The following is a 19,427-nucleotide window of genomic DNA, read 5'->3' on the forward strand; positions in this document are numbered from 1 at the left end:
CTCTGGCCGTAAACTCTCTAGGGTTTATCAATCCATACTCCTCACCCTAACACCTCTATTTATACTTGAATATGGGCCGGACACACATGGGCCGTAAATGAGTTTACGGCCGTAAGGTGTTTACGGCCGTAAACTCAGCCATAAACTAGGCCATAAATTAATAAAATATTACATAAAAATAATTGCCTAGAAAAGTAAAGTATAAACCATATTTTGACCCAACAATCTCCCCCTTGGTTTATAGCTTTCTTTTCTTAATTGACCCAACAAGCTCCCCTAAAAAGTAGTTGGCTTTCTTGATAATCTTCATTGGGAACTTGGCTTCAGCATTAATCTTCAAATTCTTCACGACTTCAAGATGAACTTGATGAATCTTCAATGAATGACTTCATCTTGAGCAGTTGGACATTTCTTCAGAATTTGGCTTTGAACGCACGTCGGGTGAGGAGGCTTGACGTACTGATTCTTGAAAGATAACGCTTTCAGCTTGAGAATCTTCAGAGAGAACATCATAGAGAACTGAACTTCTAGATCACTTCAGCAGGTACAACGATAGCAGCAGAATGATTGAGGAGGATTCAATGCAATCCGTCACATAATCTTCAATTGCAACTTCACCTTGCTTCTGGGGTTGAAGGATTGAATGTTGAAAGAATAATCTTCATTTCTTGCTCCTTCGAACGCGAATTCTTCGATGCTCACGGACGAGGCTTTGGCTCAAAAATCTTCAACACAAACTTCATGAGTATTATCTATACCTGAAATCACTTTTCAAGATAAACAAAACTAAAAGAAAACTTAGCAAACAAATAAAACAGAAACAAATTTTTTTTTTTTTGATTTTTCTGCACAAGAAATAAAACAGAAATAACACTATTTTTGGATTTCTAATTTTTCTGATTTTTCTTTTGATTTTTTGATTTTTTTGATTTTTATTTTCATTATTTTAATTTTTAATTCTCCCCTAATATTTAAATTAGAAGAAACTATGACAAATTTAACAAAAATAAAACTGATATCTAACTTTAAGAGTGATTTGGTCGGGTGAGACTAGGAACTATATGGCTGATAGTTAAAGTTATACTTGTTGCATTAGTTGTATTTGATGTACTTATTTTTTATGTGGAATGTATATGCATGATATGTTTGGACTCGACGGCTATGCATGATATGTTTGGACTCGACGGCTGAATACCAAGTCTTTATTTGGGTGTTGTTTGGGATGTGTTCCCAAATAGACACGAGATATATGATCTTGATGTTTATATATTATATGGATGCTTGCATATTTGTTGATGGCATGGAATGCAGGAGTAGGGTGTAATACTTCTATTGTTATGTTGTTTTGGAATTCACTAAGCTTCGTGCTTATCACTTCCTTTAAAAAATGATTACTACAGGTACGTATAGTATGGTTGAGGCTTTAGCTTGACTGTACACTGGCGCGGTTGAATATTGGGTTCTTGTCACAGACTCTTGATATGAGATTTTAAGAATATTAGTTTTCCACTGTTGTTTTGAAGTATAAATGGATTAATATTGTTGGAAGTATGTTTTGATTTTGAAATGTTATTTGAATACTTGAAACTTAACTGTTTTGGTTAATTAATGGATTTAATGGTTTTTATTATAAATATAAACGTTTTCAAAAAGTTTAAATTTATTGTAATTTTTGGGACGTTACAAAGCTTAAACGAGCCTATATATATAATATAATTTATTATTATTTTTATATATTAATAAGACATATTTGAGGAATTAGAGATTTAGGATATAAGTGAACAAACTTCTTAATAAACTCGAACCGAGCTTAAGCTTATTTATATATAATAGACAAAAAAACGAGTCAGACTTGAATAATTCTTTATATGCTCAACCGAGCTTAGTACAATAAAGCTTGAATCGAGTCGAACTCAAGCTCAAGCCTAGTATAGCTTAAACGAGTCCGGACCGAACTAACCAGTTCGACTTGTTTTCACTCCTAGATTTCCCTGAAACCAAAACCCAATCTCATGTTTCTTACATAACCAAAGGGCATCTCAAAATTTAATTACTACTTTCACTTGTTATACTATTTCCAGATTTGTTAAACTGTTGATTTGTTATACTATTTTACCGTTCATTTGTCATATTATTTCTAGATTTAAAATTACTAAATTCAAATTTAATTATTACTTTCATTTCATATTATACAATAATACAATAAACATCTATTTGGAATTAGGGATTTTTACATTTATATCTTTTTTCCTCGAGTAATTTTCATGTAACATTTTTTTATATTTTATAACTTTAAAGTTAAATTATTGGTATTTTATAAATTACGATTTACTATAAAGTTACATTTTTTGTCCCTTATATGATTTCTTTTATAGTTTTCATTTTCATTAATTTTCTTAAAATATACTTTCAAGTTTTATTTTTGTCCATCTTCTTCGTACATAATGTTTTTGATCGAAACTTTATTTTTTACTTGTTTTGTTCACTTTATATTATATAACTAGATGAATTATCGCGTGTTGCGCAACGAAGATTAAAAATATATTGTTAAAATATTGAAAAATATATGTTTAAAATGGTTATGTTATTGACATTAACTTTGAGATTATATTTTTACACTAATATATATATATATATATATATATATATATATATATATATATAATCTCTGTTATTTTGAACAATAATATTCAATGACATCAACCCACATTCCTCGTTAATAGAATTAAATATAATTATCTATTTAGTATTATTTTTAACAGTTATTATTATTGATTAATTATATTTTTACTTATGCGATCATTTTCTAATTTCAATAATGATGTTCATTTAAAATACAATTTATTTATAGCTAAATGTAATTTATAATTTGATGTTATTATCATTTAAAATTGTTATTCATTAGTTTTAAACAACTTATTATTAATAATAAGTTAAAGAATACTTTTAAGAAACACTTAATATTATTATTAAAATGTGAAACATAAACTAAATAATAAAGTGATAAGATAGACAATTTGCATTTCAAAAGAGACTTGCATGGATAATATGACATATCCATGTAATTTGATTTTATTATTTATAATTATTGCTTATTAATTTTAAAACCACTTGTTATTATTAATAAGTGAAAGAAACTTTTAAAAAATACTTATTTTTATAATTAAAATGTTAAACATATACTAAAATATAAAGTGATAAGATAGCCTATTTGCATTTTAAAAAAGGCTTACATGAATAATATGGATAATATGACATATAAATGAATTTTAATTAATTATTGTTTTGAAGCAACATGAACATACAAACATGTATACAATAGTTAATTAAATATTCTATATATCATCTTCCATAACATATGATCGATAACATGAATATAATCTAATTTACATTAAAATTTCAACCACAACATACAATGATATTCTTAAAAGAATACTTAAATCAAGAAAATACAAAAAAATAGTATATAACAAACTTACAAATTAAAAACTTCAACATAATAACATGGCTCGAAAAATATTTCAAAGCCCTCAAATCAACAAAAAAAAAATTTAAACTTGTTTTCTTTGTGAATTTTGTATGTGATTTGTAATTGTGTGTCTACTAAAAAAGATTGACATTTTTATAGTAGTGTATCAATTAATTGTTTAATAAATATATTATATAAGTTATAAAACCTTTGAATTGTTAATCATTATTATGAGATTTTTGATGGTATTCATTAAAATAGGAGGTTTCAAATGCATGAGGTGTTTGCAAATTTTTATGGGGATTTCAAATACATGAGGTTTAAGGAAAAATGCTAGTTTTATAAGTATGTATGATGATTGTGACCGTGATATATGTGGACTATTGACATTTTAAATCACATTCTATATACGAATTGCAAAGAGGTTTACCCAACACATTAAAGTTATGTTTTCGTCCTTACATAATTTTTTTTACAGTTTTCGTTTTTATTAATTTCCTTAAGATAAATATTCAAACTTTATTTTCGTCGCTCTCCTCCATACATAATTGTTTGGATTGAAACTTTATTTTCATACTTTGTGGACCACTTGATATGGCCTAGTAGTCACCGACTCACCATAATATATGTGGATTGTTGGTATTTATAAATCACATTATATATACGAATTACAACGTTACCTCACGCATCAAAGTTGCGTTTATGTCCCTTACACAATTTCTTTTATAGTTTTGTTTTTACTAATTACAAAAAGATATCCTATCCGCTATCCGCTGCAACACACAAGGTAACATAAATACTAATTTGATATGAAAGTCTTTTAGCCGATGACTTAGGTGCTGTTTGTTTTTTCTGAGGCAAAATGTCTGTAGTCTGCGGACCACATCTGTAGACATCTGCAATAGAAGAGGTGGACCAAACGTCTGCAGTATGAAAAAAGAAGACTGTTTGTTTTTTTAACATTTGCAGGCTACTAAAATAAACTGATTTTTTTAAACTTCAAAGTGATTTTTTAACATTTTTATGACTTTGTTATAAATAATAAACGAATCTGGATCAACTTTTATGTATTATTGTATAAAAAATAAAAATAAAAATGGTATGAATTAACGTATATATTTGATAAAAACCAATAACTTTGGTTGCAAAATTATAACTAAACATTATAATTAGTGATAAAAGAATTTGATACATAAATTGATGAAAATAAACTTCGATTTTTTCAATTAAATCCATTAAAAACGTGTCATAAATATTTTTTCGAAAAATTGGCGATACTGTATTAAATAATGTTTTACAAAATTTGGCAAAAAATATAAGAATATATTATTATTATTATTTTTTTTTTCATATTTATATAAACAACTTCAACGACTATTATTGTAATAAATCTTTATTTATAAATTTTTCAAAAATATCATGTATTTATCGTCGAACGTTTTTTTTTTTTTTTTTTTTTTATGTTTTGTATTTTTTTTTTCAAATTGTTTATCATTAATAAAGTTGAAAAAATTATAAATTAAAAAGAAAACTTAAAAAAAAAATAAAGATATGTATGTTTTTTAGGCTAGAAGATGTCTGAAGATGTTAAAAGACTCTGGTCCACATCTGCGCCACAAAGAGGGCGCATTGACATTTTTAGGTCTGCAGTCTTCAGAAAAACAAATAATTTACGAATGCTAATGTCTGCGCATGGTCTACGCGGCGTAGAAAGAAGAGGTGCGCCACAAAGAGGGCGCATTGACATTTTTAGGTCTGCAGTCTTCAGAAAAACAAACAGTGACCATGAAATTTGTTTTTTCTCATAAATTTTTTGTCCATTCCTTAGTTTTTCCTCTTTACATACAACCTTTATACTTCCATGAAATACCCAAGAGTTCAAGACTCTACCACGCCCCTCTTTTGTTGATCTCCATCTCCAACGTCTTTCATAACTTTGAAAATATGTTATGGTTTGAAAGGTCTCAATTCTTTGTCATTAAAATGTTCATGGAATGGGTTAAAGACAAAATTCATCATCAGATATATTACATATCGATCGAGTTTGTAATTAAATTGTTGGATCAAATAGTTGACATCTTTTACTAAAATGAGAAAAAAATATATTCTGAATTAGTATTTACTATATAAAATATTAGATGAAACATTTAATTTCTTTCAATTAGATGAAGTTACAAAAAATGGGACTTAATTAGTTAATTGGGAGAATTTATAAATTTATTAGGTTTTTATCTTCGAAATTAATAGTTTTTAAGAAAATAATAAATTTATTTATTTATTATTATTTTTTTTACAAATTTTAGTAGTAAAAAGTTTTATCAAAGTTAAAAGATTGCAAAAAGCAAAATTGTGATTGGGTATTTACAAAAGTTTTTGCTTTTGGCAGACCGACATCCCAGTGGAAGAGTACAACATCTTAATGCACAAGGTACTACCAAATCAGAACAAGCGAACATTCTCAATCCTTGCGGTTTAAATACATGTAGAGCAAAGCAAGTTCGATTTCTCCATCTCAAATTCATCAATCATCAGTAATCACGACCTCTTGTCTATGTCGTGGCAAATTGTTGTTCAAGCCCTTAGATTTTGAAGCAGATTAATATTAATTTCTTGAAGAACAAGTAAAACCCTACTGGAAATCAAGTTTAGTACATTGGTTCAGCTCTAGAAGGGTAAAATTTTAACCTAGGTACTTCATTTTGTTATGTATGTTTAGTATTGTTGCTCCGATGATTTCCTCCCCCAAATCGATTTCACAGCTTCAAATTTAGTATTTCTATGATCCGGGACTGTTTTTGTACAAATATAGCGGAAATTACGTGATAAATTTTAGGCAATCGTTATATGTGGTATTTTTCGGATCTGATTTTTTTTAAAAGGTTTTTGAAATATACGTTCTGGTCGAGTATCGTATAAGTAGTTATTAGGAAATGGATGTATTACCTGTGATTGATCGATTGTTAATACCTTGTGCGCTTTTATGTGGATTTAGTATTCTAATCATGTCGAGGAAGATGCTGATTGACGGAGATTTGGATAATCTTTCTGGAGAGAATGATTACGATTTTGATCTGTTCGTGATTGGTGCTGGCAGTGGCGGGGTTAGGGCATCCAGATTTTCAGCTCAGTATGGAGCTAAGGTATCATTTATTAGATAAACCTGTATGTCTGTTTATCTGGCCATTCTCATTTCTCATTTCTTAATGGAAACGAATCTAAGGTTTTGCTTGGAATCGGATGTTGAATTACCCATAACAAACTCATGTAGTGTATGCATTTTTTTTGTTTATATCAAACATATATCAGCATGTAATTTCTTGCCCTAAAGGGATTCAGTGATGGGTTTCATTTGAGCTAATTTCACTTTGGTGGTTCCCGGAGCTGTGGTTTTCATGATGCTTTAGAATTTGTAGTGATCTTGATAGTTTATTCTGAGAATAGAAGTATTTGCTAGACAGAGTTTATGCATGTTGGAGTTATATACAACACTCCATTCATATCATCATATGGGAAATGTCTATTCGAATTGCTCCTTGACTCCATGAAATTTACAAAAGTTGGTATTACACCCATGGTTTATCGTTATGGTTTTTAGTACTAGTCAGATGTATGTAACACTCTTCAATATCATATCATCAATAAGTTGTAATGATCATAATAAGTATATAGTTAATGACTTAATGTTAGTTTGTAAATTTCCAATATAAGAAACAAACTGCTCTCTCATTACAATGTGATTGATGTTTTCTACATGGTCATTCTCTAAGGGTATTTTATTCAGACATGGAGATAATATAACATGGTTGCCTTAATTGCCTCTTACTAATTTTGCATTAAATTGTTGATGCTTTTTGAAGATATAAAACTTATCTTTATGAAATTTATGCATGCTCATTCAATTATTTATCTTTCTTACTCAACTCTTATTGCAAGGTTGGGATTTGTGAGCTACCATTTCATCCAGTCAGCTCAGAAACCATAGGGGGCGTTGGAGGAACGTAAGTTATCAAATCTCTTTTTCAAGTTGTACATATTGTGATCTATCATCTATCTATTATCTAACATATATTATGTTTGATTGGGTATATATATTCTTAGATGATGCATGAAGCAACAATTATAGTTCTTCTATTATATAATCTAAATGCCTTTGATGTTTGTATGTGGTGTAGGTGTGTGATTCGTGGGTGTGTTCCTAAAAAGATCTTGGTCTATGGAGCATCCTTTGGTCCTGAAATTCAGGTGATTTTGAGCTTCTATTAGAAACTACTGATATCAGAAATTCATATTTTTTTTGTTGTTTCCATTAGCACTTTGTTTAGAAAGAGAAATACTTATATTTCTTCACTCATCTCTGTTTCAACATGTGTAGGATGCAAAAGAATATGGATGGAAAGTGAACGATAACATTGATTTCGATTGGAAAAAGCTACTTCACAAGAAGGTCTATTCTACATTCTAATAGATATCTTGACAAATAAAAAGATCCTTTTTTTACTTTTGACTTTGAATTTTGACTTTGTTGATTTCCCAAATTAACTGAGGCTTTTGTTCTTCAAGGGAGTATCTACTTTCTGCTTTATTTCCAGTATCTTTCTTTCTTTTCACTGTTTGTGTATCCACACAGTATTTACCTATTTACCCTTGCTCCTCTTTGATTACAACTTTGTTTCTTCTATCTGTTTTTTTTCTTCAGTTCTCAACTTCTCATAAATAGCATATGATAATGATATATAACTTTGTTGTTGCAGACTGAAGAAATAGTGAGGCTAAATGGGATATACAAGCGCCTACTTTCAAATGCAGGAGTCAAACTTTTTGAAGGAGAGGGTAGAATTGTGGGCCCCAATGAAGTTGAAGTGATCCAATTGGATGGAACTAAACTCTCCTATTCAGCAAAACACATACTCATAGCAACTGGCAGCAGGGCACAACGTCCAAATATCCCTGGACAGGTAAAAATTTCATGCAAAATACAATCTCCTTGGGTAGGGTAAATTTACCATTTTACCCTTTTCATATCATATTGTTTCTCCGTGTGTGTCAATTTAGGAGCTGGCTATAACCTCAGATGAGGCTTTGAGCTTGGAAGAGCTACCAAAGCGTGTAGTTATACTTGGAGGAGGGTGAGTTGACCATTTTACCCTTTTCATCCTTAAATTTCTGTATTTTTAGTTTAAATTTTTTATATTGGATCAGGTATATTGCTGTTGAGTTTGCTTCAATTTGGCGTGGGATGGGGTCCACTGTGAATCTAATCTTCAGAAAGGAACTTCCTTTAAGGTTATATTATATATAAAGCTTTATGAATTCTTCCTGTTTGAAAATTTGATTTTAGGCAAAAAAAAAAAAAAAAAAAAACAGAAAAGTAATTGTACTTTTCTATAGTGATTAAACCATTATATTTTTTTGACTGTTTAAAAATACCATTTTATCAATTTAATATCTATTTTCTGCAGTTGTTAGACCATTATTCTCTTTTTTTACCATTTAAAAAGACCATTTTCCTTGTTATCTGTTTTTATTATCACTATTTTATCAATTTACACATATTGACATTTTCCAAATTTTTTATAAAATTAATGTTGCCAGGGGTTTTGATGATGAAATGAGAGCTCTTGTTGCCAGAAATCTTGAAGGAAGAGGCATAATTTTGCATCCACAAACAAATATAACACAGGTTCTTTTCATCCAATTACATTATTAATTATGCCACATTATTTTCAAGCAAATTGCAGGAAATCAGCAACTTACTTTTTTTTTTTACCAATATAAGAAATGTATTTTATTTGTTACCCTAACAATATGTAAAAAACCCTTAATAGCAACATATTTACATTTCTTTACCCATAATAGCAATGTACAAACATTTTTTTTACCAATAATAGCAATTTGTCACATTAAATTTCTATTATATATTATTATTATTATTATTATTAGTAAAGATTGTAACTAAGCTGCTATAAAAAGTAAAAAACTTCATTTTTTCTTGAATTTTCCTTTTTTTAAAACCGGATGCATATTTTTCAGTTGGTGAAAACCGAAGATGGTATAAAAGTTACCACAGATCATGGTGAAGAATTAATGGCAGATGTTGTACTTTTTGCCACTGGTAATTTTTTTATATAGTGGGAAATAATTGCTTGATTATTTAATTTTCAAATTTTATATTTATATATTTTTTGTTGTTGCAGGACGTGTACCTAATACCAAGAGGTTAAATTTGCAAAGTGTAGGGGTTGAAGTTGACAAAACAGGAGCAGTGAAGGTCTATTCTTATAAAACCCTTTTACTTAATCTCATTCTTCTTTATTTACTAAAAGACTAAAATGCCCCTGTTAAAGGTGTATTTCAAAATCTTCAATCTTTTTTACTTTATTTAATATGCAGGTGGATGAACTTTCTCGCACCAATGTCCCTAGCATTTGGGCCATAGGTGATGTCACAAATCGAATGAATCTCACTCCTGTTGCCCTAATGGAAGGAACTTTATTTGCTGTATGTATTTTCAAACCCTTATAACTAATGATGATCAAAGGGCAAATACGTAATTTTCCATTTTTCTTGGAACACAGAAAACCGTATTTGGTAACGAACCTAGCAAGCCAGACTACAGCAACATACCTTGTGCCGTTTTCTGGTATAACAATCTTCAACTTAACTTTTTTTTTTTTTTTCGTAAATGTAATATAAAAATAATTTACATATTTATATATTTTGCCATGTCAGCATACCACCTCTCTCTGTTGTGGGACTAAGTGAAGAACAGGCTATAGAAAAAGGTGAAGGAGACATTTTGATTTTCACATCAACATTTAATCCTATGAAGAACTCCATTTCTGGGTATGTAAAAAATTGTCATTTCTCCATTTTCGTGGGCCCCGTTTTTATTTTTTGCATTTAATTTTTTTTCAGGAGGCAAGAGAAGACACTCATGAAACTTATTGTCAGTGCTGAGACAGATAAAGTTATTGGTGCGTCCATGTGTGGGCCCGATGCAGCAGAAATTATGCAGGTACAGGATAGAACAAGTTGTACTGTGTTTGGTATATATGTGCAAAAGACATAAATGTCCTTGTCATCCTGTTATAAAAAATTAGCCCTAAAAAGCTGGGACTGATGTCAGAACAAGTTGTACTGTGTTTGTTATACATTGAACTATGTGCAAAAGACATAAATGCCCCTGTCATCCTTTTATAAAATAATAGCCCTAAAAGTTGGGACTGTGTCAGAACAAGTTGTACTGTGTTTGGTATACATTGAACTATGTGCAAAAGACATAAATGCCTTTGTCATCCTTATATAAAAAAGTAGCCCTAGAAATTTGGGACTGCTCTTAGAACAAGTTGCACCGTGTTTGCTACATTGAACTATGTGCAAAAGACATAAATGCCCTTCTCATCCTTGTATAAAAAAATAGCCCTAGAAATTTGGGACTGATGTTAGTGGGACAAAAATTGCAAGTTTTTGTCTAAACCCAAGAAGGTAGGACATTGACTTGTTCTTGATCTCTTGTTTGTGTAAAAAGGCGTAAATGCCCTTATCGTCTTTGGTATTAAATTTGAATATTTTTTAGGGTATTGCTGTGGCGATGAAGTGTGGAGCAACAAAGGCACAATTCGATAGCACAGTGGGGATCCACCCATCATCTGCAGAGGAGTTTGTTACCATGCGGTCAGTCACACGGAGGATTGCTGCCTCTGGGAAACCAAAAACCAACCTTTGAAAAGGTTTGATCATGTCTTTGACTTGGCTGCTTTTTCCTCACTACTCCACATCCATGGAAAACACATATGGGGTATACTTTTGCTTCATTTTATTGTTGGCATATAAATAATGTGGATGTGTTTTTATCAATTTCTTGGGTCGTTTTGATAAGATTTTGAACATGGGGGGTGATGAGTTTTGGGGAGCAATGAATTACTTTTGTTGCATGAAGTACAAGTTGCTATGCTTGTAAGATTTGGAGTTCCAGGAATAGAAATGGAGTACATTGGTATTTGATTATATTTGCTTTACTTGTGTGCAAATAGATTTTTTAATGGAAGGAAATGAAGCGTAGTTTAAAATAATCGAATTTACAATAAACAAGGTATTGAGTTAAACGTATATTTGTGACATTTTTTTTTGAAAAATGTTTGGAAAACCTATGGTGAGAAAATCTGCTTACAAACAAGTATTTTGTATGGATGTTCAATCGTGCTCCATTTGAACCAGTGGCGGAGGCAGTAAGGGGGCAGAGAGGTGCTTGGCCCCCCACCAATCTCCTTATCTATGAGTTATGGATGCAACAATCCCACAAGCAAAAAACAGGAAATTTTAATCTATTTTAAAATTATGAATGTTATATTGTCCCCCTTTAAAATACAAGATCAATTTGCAGTTATATAAAAATTAAGATTGTAATTTGTAAGTAGGGGTGTCGAACGGGTAAAATTTTCGGGTTTCGGGTAGAACGGGCCGGGTAAAACGGATATTTCCTTAAGAAAATAATACCCGATACCCGACCTATATGTAATTCGGGTTTCGGGTATTCGAGTTTGAGGTCGGGTCGGGTAATTATCGGGTATACCCGAAAATTTCTTAAATGACACTTATTGATAATTTTATGTTTTTATTTTTATTTTTACACATTGTTTGGCTTAATAAAGAATTTGATAGGAAAATACTTCATGCAATTAATAGGTACATATATAATAACAATACAAATCATTATAATATGTTATGTATTTTTTTAATTCCATTCTGTGCGATAGTGAGAAACTGAGAATTGTGATGACGGTTCAGGACTTCAGCTTCAGCATCGTATTCCTTTTGCAAGTTTGCGTCGACTGTCGAGCCGTTGTTCATAAGAAGGAAATGAATGGTTTTGTTTTATTTGAAGTGTGCGTACGTGACTGCATTGTATATTTGGTATTATTTAAAAAACGAATTCGGGTATACCCGGAAATAAATATTCATACCTAAAACCCGACCTATACTATTATCGGGTTAACCTATTACCCGAATGTTTATATCCGTTACCCGTTCTACCCGACCCATTCTACCCGAATTCGGAACGGGTCGGGTGGGTAGAAAGGGTTTCGGGTTTTTTCGACAGGCCTATTTGTAAGCATAACAAAAAAAAGCTGAAAATAAACCATACGAACTTTCCTAAATATAACAGATTACCAAAACTATATTAGATAGAGATTGCAAAGAAATCTCAAAACAAAAACTAGCTAATCAGAAAAAAAATCACACGGTTTCAAGGTGTTTACACAATGTAGAATATTAAAACCATCAATTATCAACATTTGTAAGCAGATCTAAAAAAAACTTTACGATTTTGCCTTTTTGAAACCTACCCTCGCCGCCAATCTTCCTTCCACAAACTTCGCCCTATGTAGTCTACGGGATGTGTGCATCTGCATGTTCGTTTTGCCTACACCGATCGCCTACCTTCAATTGTGTTCCTCTGCTTCTCGTTGAAGATAAAAACCCGCTCTCTTGAAACGTTGAGTTTATTTCTTCTAGTATTCTCCAGGAATATAATAGGTGACTGAACTTCCTAAGGTATTTACACCTTTTTTTCAAATTTCTCTAGGCAACTTAAAAGACTATTAAAGCATTTATATTTTATGACATCTGATAGAAGCTATAAAGTATACCTACGAATATTTAAGTATTTATCTAATAATATATATTTGTTTCTTAGGATACATGTCAATTTGAATTTGATATCATAATTTGTAATTACTTATTATATAAGTTGTTAATTTTTTTTAACTATTTGATCTTATTAGGTATTACAAAATAGTTATAAAAAGTTTATATATTTGATAGGAATTTATAGAATGATTATAAAAAATATATAAGCCCCTTTATTTATAATTTCTGGCTTCGTCCCTGAAATTTGAACTAATGCTATTTGAGAAACCAATGGTTGTAGAATTGTTGAAATAAATTTTTAGCAGCCTTGAGATGGATTTATGATTTTGAGCCCTCTGATAAGATTTCTCATAAACATTTCATGACACGTGTCGTACACGGTTTGTAAGTATTGCTAGACGGCAAGTCGATCGATTGGAATGTAGAGACTAATCGATCTAGATGAGGATTAATATGAGACTCTAAATCACAAAGGAATTTAAAAGAAATATATTATCAGTATGCTAATATAATAAGTAAATAACAATAAATAAGTGGTAAGTAATATCTAGTGTTTAGATGCGTGTTTGGCAAATGAGTTTATTAACTTATTATAAGGTTCCATACCACTAAAATGTTTGGATAAAAATAGTTTATAACGGTGACAAACTGTTGATAAGTCATTTTTCATAAGTTAACTCCCTCTAACTTATTAACTTATAAGCTAATAAGTTATAAACTAATAAATCATATGTTTTTTTTGCCAAACACCCCTTAAAACTTGAGGGAGAGAGAGAAAATATGCATGAAGAAAGAGGGAGAGGCAAAGAGACAAAATCACAAAAATGAGAGGATGGAAAAAAGAGAGAAGCTTACCGAAAGGAAGACAAGGATATAGAGGCTGATTGTAGGAGGGAAGAGGAACAAATAGAGTCATAAAGTTCAAATTAAGCATTATCATATTAGTTTCTGATTAACTTTGACTTTTACGGTTAACATATTTGGATTTATTTATTTATTTAAATATTAGACTCTTTTGTTTTTCAACAACTAAGACCGATTTTGCCCGACATTGACCATACGCGATACCGTAAATCATAGTCAGTGAATGGCCGCCAAACATATACATGGACACATACATGTGTGTGTGTGTGTGCGCGTGCGCGACAGACATATACATGGACACATACATCTATCTATGTACCTACCTCGTTAACAAGGTTAGGGTCGAAGTTGCAGTTCAACAATTCTCACCATCTACAAACTGATGGTTAGATCGAAATTGCAAACCTAGTTGTAACACCTAGTTTCCATGATGTTTCTAATTTCAGGATAACATACCGAAATTTGATCGAGTAAAAGGAATAGAGTTTAGACCCTATCAAATATTAATAATGTTGGTTAAGTGATTAAAGCCCTTGAATTGTGTTTTGAAGCAAATGGTAAAATGAGAAAGGTGACAATTCAGGGTTCTTGCATGAATTAATGATTTTATTTTGGTATGTTTTTAGTCAAAAGTAACTAGATAAAAGTGTGGGGACTCGCGAATACCTTTGCGTGCATATAAAGATCACCGAAAACGGAATTCAAACGAAGAAGTTATGATTATTTGAAACTGGAATGGATTTGGGAGAAAACCCGTCTCCATGGGGTGGAGAGCAGGTCTTTACGGCGTGGTAATCACCACGGAGCGGAGAACTGTTTTTCACAGAGTGGAAAGTGGTCAAGCCCAAGCTCGTGATTTTTTAAGGGTTGTCAACGTATTTAAAGGTAAGGATTCATGTTTTAGGGCATTTTCTCAGCCTCCATCACATCTAGAACTCCTTGAGAGCAACCTTAGCCTCCCTCTTCATGATTTGAGCTTCTTCTTTCTCTCTTTGAACCTCTTTTGGTGCATATTTTGGGTGTTTTGGTGATGGAAGCAATAAAGGTTGTGAGCGCCCCATATAGTCTGTAGGCCGGTGCGACGTTCCAGTAAGGCTGAAAGCTCTGTATACATGTTGTGGTTTGTTATTATTCTTATGTGGTGGTATTTTGGGTAACTCACTAAACTTCGTGCTTACAATTTTGGTTTATGGTTTCAGGTAGTTCAATGGACCGTGACAAGGCGAAGGCGTGACCGTACACATTGTTGGTTTTACAACTGATTGGATCTTGGGAGACTCTGATTTTAAATAATGTTAGAAAACAATGGTTTTGTGACACTTCTAAAAATAAAAGGGTTGTTTTGAAAAAGTTTAAATTTGTTGAAAATTTTGGGATGTTATAAGATCTGTATGATGTTTACTAGTTATTGTTTATTTGTTTGCATATGTCGGCATAAATTGTCTGGGTTGAGGCGGTCCCGCTTTGTGTGTTGTAGACCAAGATACCCGCGCGGTCCAGGTGTCTTGGCCTTACAAGGCGGTCCAATCAGACTGCAGGCCCAAAGAGAGCGGTCCAGGTGTATTGTAGGCCTTGCGAGGAGGTCCAGTCAGACTGTAGGTTCATGTGTGCATGTATTGTATGTGTATTGTTGTGTGGGGTATTTTGAAGAACTCACTAAGCTTTGAATTATAGTTGTGGATTTAAATGTTTTTCAGGTATTTATCGGATTGCGACGGCGGGACTATACACACACATCAAAGGTTTTAATTTGAGATTCCACATTGTTTTCTTTATAACTCTGATTTTTAATTATAGTTTGTGAACAAATGGTATGACTTTAATGTAACTTTATAAAAATGGGTGTTTATTCTATTTTAAAAAAAAACAATTATTCTGGAATTTGGGATGTTACTAGGGATGAAGTGAGTCCAAACCCAGACCGAATGGACCCGGACCTAGAAAACCCAGAACCGGTTAACGAGATTTTGTAGAACCGGAAACCGGACTGGTATATAGGAACCAGTTTCGGTTCGGTTCCGGGTACGGTACCGGGTAAAGTGGGTCTAGAACCGGAAAACCCAGAAACATCAAAGTGGTTAGGTTGGAACCGGATAAAGTGTGTTTAGAACTGGAAAACCCGGAATTTTTATATAATTACTTACTAGTTAGTGGGTTGAACTTTGAAAATTTTTATATTGATATCCCGACTTTGGGGGACTGTAACTCATTGAGTATTAAACCAAAATTGACAAAATTATAGTCTAAAATCATGTAAAAACTCTAAACTACACTCTAGAAAAAACCGCTTGTCAATCCGACTTTAAACGAAAGAGATATGCATATATTAACATTTTAACAGAATACAAAGTACAAAAACAAATAGCTGAAAAGTTGAAAATTTTCAGTTTTGATATCTCGACTTCGGGGGACTATAAATCATTGAATATTAAAACAAAAATGACAAAATTATAGTCTAAACTAATGTACAAACTCTAAACTACAAGTTGGAAAAAACCACATGTCAATCCGACTTCAAACGAACTAGATATGCATGTTTTAAAACTTTCACAGAATACAAAAAAAAAAAAAAACTAAAAACTTTCAGCTTTTATATCTCGACTTTGGGGGACTGTAAGTCAATGAATATAAAATTAAAAATGGCAAATTTATAGTCTAAAATTATGTCGAAACTCTAAACTACACGTTGTCAATCGGAGTTGAAACGAATGAGATATGCATCTTTTAAACGTTTCACAAAAACCGGTCCCAACCATAAAAGTGGTTCCGGTTCGTAACACCGGTTTCGGTTTTTAGACCCGGTTTACCCGGACCCGATGGACCCAAACCCGGATTACCCGGATAAAGTCAATTTTTAAACTCGGAACCGGAACCAGTTCTATTTATTCCCGTTCTAACGGTTCTGGTTCCGGTCCGATTTTCCGGTTCTAAATCTCATCCTAGACGTTACAGTAGTTAAGGGAATTTACCGAGAAGTTTAATTGGCTACAGTCCCAAGTAGTGCGATCTCACTCTTCAAATGCAAAATTTGCTTTAAGCGCTCAATTTAAGTACTACAGGAAAATGCCTATTTGAGATGGTGTGTGGCAATAACTCAATTACCTGTTTGATTTAGCTCCTATAACTATTGTTTATCATTTAGTGTTGAAGTTGACGAGCCGTCGAGTTAAATTAAAGAGTTTTATCAACAGGTTCACATGTAGATTGGGATACATAATAAACAATATGTTGATCTTGTTGATAAAAATCACAAACATGTTGTTTATCGTGAAGCTGACCTATTGTTGATTTATTTGAGGCAAGAGAGGTTTCACAACAGAGCTTTAGCCAGTCAAGGGTTGCTGATTTTCCTTTTCATGTTTTGAAAAAAATCAACCACAATGGTTACAAAATTGAGTTTGGGTCATTATAATGTGTCAACTATGTTCATTGTTACTGACTTCACGCCTTTCATTGGGGATTTAGATAATGAAGTAAACTCGAGGACAAATCATTTTCATGAGGAGGATGATGATGCAGGTGGTAAAAGTGTTAACGGAAGTGTGATGAAATCATCAACAATTTGCCGAAGTGATCTCATAGCTTGAAATTAGACAAAATTTGCACACGACATGTAAAATGAGCCGATTAAGAAAGTGCTGGTGATTTTTGTTGGAATAGTGTCTAAGGCTGCAACTATATTAGACAAGTATTTGACCCGGTTGTGCATGGTCCTTTTGGGTTGCCTTCACCATAGCAACTTGATGAGATGATTTATTAAGAGAGAGTAAATATTATTAATATATTATGAGAATAATATAAAGAATAATATATTGTTATTTGATTAATATAAGTCATAGAATTAATTGGAATTAATTTGGTGACTTAAAGAGATTAATTAAATAAGGGGGTATAAACTGTCAATTGTTTGATAGTTAAGCTTTAGACTATAAATCCATATAGATATATAGTGGACGGATTCTAGAAGCTAGGATAGCTTCAAAAGCGTCCATTGCTTATCTAAGGAAAGGATTTGGATAGCCTTAAGAGAAGATTATCCAATTAGGGTTTAGATTGTAACCCTTAAGGAGTCTACAAGTATAAATAGACCCCATGGCTAAGGGAAATCGGCATCTCACCTAAAGTAAGAGAACCATGGCCGATTTCCTCCCCTCTCCTCTCTCCTAAATCATCTTCCTTGCTATTGGTGTTTGTAAGCCATTAGAGGAGTGACATTTGTGACTCTAGAAGCTCCAAGACTACAAGATCAACAAGGAATTCAAAGGTATGGTTCTAGATCTGTTTCAATGTTGTTATTTAACCTAATTAGTCATTAGAAGTCTTGGATTCAAAGCATGTTTAATTAGAAAGCCTAGATCCAAGCATTAGGGTTTTGCATGCACACATAGGAAAGTTCTTATGGCTAAAACCCATCAATTTTAGTGTCACCATGCCATTTTAAGTAATTGGAACCAACATGTGAGCTAAGGGGCTTCATGATTTGTACTCTAATATATGTAAGAGGTTGTGCGGAGTGCACACATGTATAAGATCGAATCAAAAGTCGGTTTGACGACTAGTCGGGGGTCCGGGGGCAGTGCCCATCGGTCCGAGGTTTCCAAAGGAGCAGCGCTCCTTTGGCGGGGTCTAGGGGCAGCACCTCTAGCAGGGTCCAAGGGGCAGAGCCCTTGGCTGGGGGCGGGGTCGAGGGGGCAGAGCCCCCACGGGGTTTGGGGTAGCGCCCCAAAACCTCACCGAATTTTACATATGGGAACATAATGGAAAATTCAATTTCTTGAGGGTGATTATGGTAAAACTAACGAAACTCGTTAGTTTTTGGTAACCCTAAATCCTCATTAAATCCAGATTAACATTACTTGCTTCCAAAGTAACTAATGACGGCCCAACCCTAATGAAATCCTAATTATGTTTAATATATAAACAACTCTTCCTCTACAGAAGCGGGTTACGGTCTTAAGCTCTCATTTTCATCAGACTTTCACAGAATCCTCTAGCATATTGGCTTACGTCTTTTGTGCCTAGAAACGTAAGTGTCCACTTGGATTATCCTAGGCTGAATTTCTTGTAACCCATGAATAGGGTGGAAATATCAGTTCGGAAAGTGATATCACGATCCAATTTGGTATCCAAATCTCCACCACAAACCCTAAATTTCCCAACAGAAAGCTACTGCTTTGCCATGACGTGTGGTATTTTTCGGCCATTCGGGATCGTTTAGTCCCCAAACTATTGCTTTTCTGTTTTCTTTATTATTATTTTCGAAAACTTTTTTTTTTGAGATTTGATTTAGACAATTGATTAGGAATCTTATCCTAATTGATTCTGATCGTCTAGGGCTAAGAAGAAAGCTTATCTTCTCATCTTTATAAGTATTTCGTTCCTTTGTTTGATGGACAATTTTCGATGATCATATAAGGATCTGTTTGGAGTTATCTTTTTTGTT

The 19,427-nt window shown here is 32.5% G+C and overlaps 1 protein-coding gene across 2 annotated transcripts; it reads left to right on the forward strand.

Moving 5' to 3' along the window:
* Positions 1 to 5,978: 5,978 nt before the first annotated feature.
* On the forward strand, positions 5,979 to 11,407 carry LOC145095074 (glutathione-disulfide reductase). 2 transcript variants are annotated; one of them, XM_079033021.1, is made up of 16 exons: positions 5,979 to 6,158; positions 6,462 to 6,609; positions 7,403 to 7,467; positions 7,642 to 7,711; positions 7,842 to 7,913; positions 8,221 to 8,424; positions 8,522 to 8,595; positions 8,669 to 8,752; positions 9,062 to 9,149; positions 9,500 to 9,581; positions 9,664 to 9,737; positions 9,860 to 9,967; positions 10,045 to 10,109; positions 10,199 to 10,312; positions 10,385 to 10,484; positions 11,046 to 11,407. In XM_079033021.1, exons 2-16 carry the CDS (start codon positions 6,472 to 6,474, stop codon positions 11,193 to 11,195), a joined length of 1,488 nt encoding a protein of 495 aa, XP_078889147.1. In that variant the 5' UTR covers positions 5,979 to 6,158; positions 6,462 to 6,471; the 3' UTR covers positions 11,196 to 11,407. The 2 variants fall into 2 exon arrangements, with proteins under 2 accessions (XP_078889147.1, XP_078889144.1); XM_079033018.1 differs by having other exon boundaries at positions 5,979 to 6,141.
* Positions 11,408 to 19,427: the final 8,020 nt, after the last annotated feature.

This window comes from Lactuca serriola, chromosome 1 (assembly GCF_051521515.1).
Source record: "Lactuca serriola cultivar US96UC23 chromosome 1, Lser_US96UC23_V15, whole genome shotgun sequence".
Lineage (NCBI taxonomy): Eukaryota > Viridiplantae > Streptophyta > Magnoliopsida > Asterales > Asteraceae > Lactuca > Lactuca serriola.